Raw genomic sequence first — 5,015 nt, 5'->3', positions numbered from 1 at the left:
GAATCAGGGTGGACCCACCCTGGTGGCAGGGCCAGAGGAGCACAGGGAGGAAGGAGAGGGGAGGAGGAAAGAAGTAGAGAGGATCGGGGGTCTGGGAACAGGCTTGGAGGGGACCGCGTCATGCAAGCAGCGCCCTCCTGAAGAAGGGAGCCCTGGGGGGCCCTTCAGGTGGGGTTTTCTCAGGATCTCCGCTTCCTTTGAGACTTTAGGGATCTCAAATGGCTAAGTATGTGTTGATGTGTGTGTGTGTGTGTGTGTGTGTGTGTGTAAGTGATGGATTGTTTTAGGGGAGGGGGAAGTAAGCTTTTCTGGGTTTATTGGGGGAGGGGTGTTAGTCAGCTGTAGGTCTCAAGAAATGCCTTCTGTGGCAAAGTCCTCTAGGTCATCCGTGGAGATAATGCCCAGGCTTGGAACATCTCCCCCCTCCTCCCCTGGGCTCTGGGGAGGCGCACTGGGGTGCTGACCTGCAGAGTGCTGGGTGGGGTCACTGTGAGGCCCAGGGGTCTGCTGCAGGCCAGCATCACCGGCCCTCGGGGGCGCAGGACTGGCTGCCTCAGTGGTGCGAGGGCCCTGCTTTAGGAAGGTGGGGGCGGAGAGCTGAGAGGAGCAGCGCAGTGGCATCAAGGCCGTCACGGGCAGGGGCTGGAAGCCCGGGTACAGCACGTAGGGGGCAGCAAGCGCGTCCGGCGGGGGCGGCTCAGGGGAACCCCCCTTGGAGGATGGGATGGAGACCTTGACATATTTGCCCGTCTCTGGGTCATAGAAAGTCTTGATTTTCACCTGCAGCGGCAAATCGAAGACAAAATACTCTCCAGATTGGGGGTCTTGGAGAACCTTCTGGGTGGCAGGGTAAAGGGGCAGGGCCGTGAGGGCCTGGGGCGCCCCAGGCCGCCTCCTGACTGGTTCTGAGAAGGCAGACACTGAGTGACGGTGCGTGGGAGGGGGCAGGGACCTGACCATGGGGAACCTGGGTCGAGGCCTCTCTCCAGGGGATGGCGGCCTGTGCTCCGAGTCCTCCGGGTAGGGCCTTTCCTCTCGGGGTTCGCCATGCTTTTCCTGCATCTGGTCAGTCTTTCTCCTCTTGCTTGCCAGCTTCTTTGCCCGCCGCAGGGCCTTCTCTGTCTTGGGTGGGACTGCAGGTGGCTTGCCGGCCGCCCTCTCCAGCTGAGCAGGGAGCTCGGGTTTCTCAGGGAGGCCTGCTGAGCTGGTGGCTGCGTCCAGCAGTGAGCCTCTGGGAGACAGCGTCCTGAGGTCTTCTGCTGATGCCTCAAGTTGGGGGTCAGAGCTGGCCTCCCATGTGAGGGCATGTGTCAGGTCCTCCCTGCGGGTGACCCTGGTGTGGCCGGGGCTGACCCAGGGGCTGGTGTGGGGAGGCTCCGCTGGCAGCAGGCCCAGTTCGCTGGGAGCCTGGGAAGCCTCATCCCAAATGCTGCTGGCGGCCGGGGAGCACACATTGTTCTCCTCCAGGGAGCCGGTGTTGGGGGAAGTTGCCATCTCACCGGGGACCAACCTTCTCCCCAGGGGTCCTGCTCTGGGTGTAGACAAAAAGTGACTTTTGAAATCTTGTGTCTGGTCTTCCCAACAGGTTCCTAGCTGCTGCAGGGGTGGCTGGTCTTCTAGGTTGCCTTCGGGCAAAGCAATGGTGGGGATGCACCTTGGAGCACCCAGCTTCCCCTGGTCTGCAGAACTGCTCTTGCCATCATTCAACACAACCTTCCATGTGGCATCTGGGGGTGGGTTCTGCCCTTCGTCCTCTCCCACTAGTGGAGGAGATGAGACGACTCCCTTTGGGGCTGGCCGAGAGGTCTCCAACCTGGCCGTGCTGGGCGCCCGCCCGTGGTCCTCCATGCCCTCGCAGGCCGCACCCTTCAAGTATGTGCCCCGCATGCTGGCGGGTGTCGGGGTGCTGGGCATTTCCTGGCTCTTGGGGGCACAAAGACCAGCCTCCTCACCCCAGCCCGGCCTTGGCAATTCCTCCTCTTTGTGGCCACTGCCCAGTGAGTCCTCTGAGGACATGGCCCTCAAGAGGGGCAGCATGATAGGTTTTATCACGGGGGTGGCCCTGAGGGTGTTGTCTTTAATTGCAAACAGCACGTGCTTGTTTGAAGTGGAAGACGGTGAGGGGGTGAGGTCTTTGGCGTGTGAACAGGGTGCATCCTTACTTCCCCCCATCCGAGTGCCTCTGAGATTAGCTTCCTCTCTCGACGCCTTCCTGGGTCTACCTCCAGACAAACTCTCCCCTTCTCCTTGCGACGACTGCCCCCTGCCGTGTTCCTCCACGCACGCAGGCCCGTCACTCACGGCACAGTACTGTAGCTCATCTTTCCCCATCACTCTTTCCTTTGCGTCCTTCTGACTGTCGCCCGTGTTCAGGTCGTTCCTCCTGTCTTCCCACTGGCTCTCGGTGAACCACGTCTTCTGCTGGTCCTCGAACGAGGCGAAGGACTGATCCGAAGAGCTGGTGCTGGCCTTGGCCTTGCTTTTGAGGCCTGGCACGAAATCAGACTGGCTGTCGCTATAAAACACGTCTTCCTCCTCAGGGGACAGGGGCCCCGGGGAGAATTTCTGGTTGAAGTTTGGGTTCTGAAGTCCTCCCTCTCTCTCAGGTTCTGTCCCCTGAGAGACAGATCTCAAGAACTCATTCTCTAGGCTGGGGGTCTTGGGTTTCTCCGCAGCCTTCCCCACCTCAGGCTCTTTACCACAAAGCTTCAGCGACAGGTGCTTCCTGGGGCCCCTGGTCACCAGTTCCCTGGAGTCTGGACACCAGCTGGACCTGGTGGCACCCATCTCCGGTTCTCCGTCAGCATCATCCTTCTCATGGCTGTTCCCGTCGGCAGCCTCCCCGTTGACACAGAAGGGGGCTTTGGTGATAGCTGGAGGTGAAGTAAGAGTCAGACAGTTGTCTGCAGAGGCTGCACTGGGGTCGGCTTTAGGGTCCCTCTGGGTACTGATGTGCGATACAGAAGGGGCGTCGGTTGGTCTCTCCTTGGAAAGCTCGTTTGGAGGGCTGTCCTCAAGCCCATTGGGAAGGGTGACACCATTGCTCATGGGTTCTTGCCTGCCTCTGGTTTTCTCATCGAGGCCTTTCATGAGAGGCGAGGGACTGTATGTGCTCTTAACGCGCTTCCGCACGTCCTTGAGGTTGAAAAGCAGGCTGGGGGCTCTGGATTTGTAGCTGTCCCGAGACTGGCAGTCACTGGGCTCCTTCTCCTGGTATCCGTTTAGCTGGCCTGGGGGCGAGGAGGCTGTCTCCCCCGGCTGGCTGTCAGATGAATCCAGGACGTTCTTGGTGGGTATGACGGGGGTCAGAAGCTTACTGATGTTAAAAGGAGGATTGTAATGCTCACTGGGCTCCACAGGCAGGTCAAATGCATCATTTTCTGGAAACTGCTCCTGGGGATTGTGCTTTGTATACAAGCCTGGGCCTCGCCTATGGGTCTGCTTCTTCTCTTCTGAAGCGTCTTGTAGACTTTCTTTCCCTCCTTTGCCCATCTTTGCTTTCCTCCATGGGGCCTGTGTTGGCTTCAGCTGAGGGTCAGGCTGGGAGCTGGAAGCTTTTCCCTCCATAGTGAATACCTGGGCTCCTGGATCCCTAGGTCCCCAGGATCCAGCTGTGGAGAGAGCCGCTGCTGCCAGCCTGTTCTCTTCCTGACCACAGCTGGCCCGGACCGGGCAGGGAGAGACCTTGCGCTCAGGGGCCTGGGGCTCCCTTAACAAGGGCGTGTCCTCGTAATGCTTGGGAGCTTTGCTTTCTGGGACAGCCTCAGCAGCGTCCTTCCTCTCGGGCAGCCTTGGTTGGTGGGCATTCCATGACTCAAAAGCACTGTTTTCACTGTGAAGAAAGGTCCCTTTGCGAGCCCACTCCTTGCCTCTTCCAGGCTCCCCCTTGGCCGGTTGGTGGGGTGGAGAGGGGAACTTGTACTCAAACGAGTTGGCTGCGTTTTCAGGTGCTGGGAGGAAGCTGCTGGAGCCAGGACAGGCCATTTCGGGATTCGTGGGGGCCTCCTGCTCTCCACGCTTCCTGCCAGGCTGGTGGCTATTCTGATGGGTGCTGGAGACTTCTGCAGGCACCCTTCTGACGGTCAAAAAGGCAGAATCGAAGCAGAAGTTGACACCACTTTCTGGAAGAGGAGCAAATTTGGGGGGATTTTTGAGAGCCGGGGGCTTGCTGGTAGGAGGCCTGCTGTCACAGCGTTGGCTCTCGGTCTTGTCGAAGGATTTAATTAATGATGACACTTTAGAAATAGGCTTGTTGCTGCTCCTCAGGCCGGAAACTGGCACCTCCAGTCTCCTGTGGGCTGGTGTCAGTGGGGGGCTGCCTTTGGGATACTTTTCCTCCCCTTGAACGTACTTGGGCTGCTGTTGGAATGTGGCTGCCCAGCCCGTGTGCTCAGTGCCTTGAGACGGTAACTGGCTCCAAAGGCCGCTTTTCCTGTGCGTGTGGCTCACCATTCCCTGGTGAAAATTCCCGAACACCTGCCGGCTGGTATCTGGGGACAGGCCCAGGTCGGAGTCATTGAAGGATGTGTCCTCCGAGATGCACAGGCTCCGGAACGCCCGGTCCGTGAGGCTGCTCACCTCCCTATCTGCATCGTCCAGCACGCTGCCGATGCTTGAGGAGTCGCTGAACCCGTCCGTGCACTTCTTATTCCCCTGCATCGTCACCTGGCTAGGAAGACTGTCCCCGGTCAGCTGGTGGGCGCGTCGGGATGATGATTCTGGAAGGGTTAGATGCAGCGCTCTTCTCACAAAATTAGAGCTTCTCGTTGACCAGATGCAATTGCTAAGTAGGATTTTTTTTTTTCTCTGCAAAAGAAAGAAGTGCAGAGTATGAACAGCATATCCAGCTAGGTGGCTCCATACAAGAACTACATGCTGGTCCAGATGGGCAATGGAGCCTGTGATGGTTCATTTTATGTGTCAACTTGGCTGGGCCCTGGTGCCCAGTTTTTGGTTAAATGCCAGTCTAGATGTTGCTAGGAAGGTATTTTTTACATGTCCTTAACACTTAAATC

General features: G+C 58.3%; 1 protein-coding gene across 1 annotated transcript; it reads right to left on the bottom strand.

The window, feature by feature from the left end:
* Window positions 1-348: 348 nt before the first annotated feature.
* On the bottom strand, window positions 349-4,659 carry C6H10orf71 (chromosome 6 C10orf71 homolog). Its single transcript, XM_058542647.1, has one exon. It carries the CDS (start codon window positions 4,657-4,659, stop codon window positions 349-351), a length of 4,311 nt encoding a protein of 1,436 aa, XP_058398630.1.
* Window positions 4,660-5,015: the final 356 nt, after the last annotated feature.

The sequence above is a fragment of the Diceros bicornis genome, chromosome 6 (genome assembly GCF_020826845.1).
Source record: "Diceros bicornis minor isolate mBicDic1 chromosome 6, mDicBic1.mat.cur, whole genome shotgun sequence".
In the NCBI taxonomy this organism is placed as follows: Eukaryota; Metazoa; Chordata; class Mammalia; order Perissodactyla; family Rhinocerotidae; genus Diceros; species Diceros bicornis.
This window is presented reverse-complemented; position numbering and strand designations above follow the sequence as displayed.

What these genes read in the sequence shown, in the direction of transcription:
- C6H10orf71 (XM_058542647.1), bottom strand. Translation starts at nt 4,659, where the DNA reads ATGCAGGGGAATAAGAAGTGCACGGACGGGTTCAGCGACTCCTCAAGC.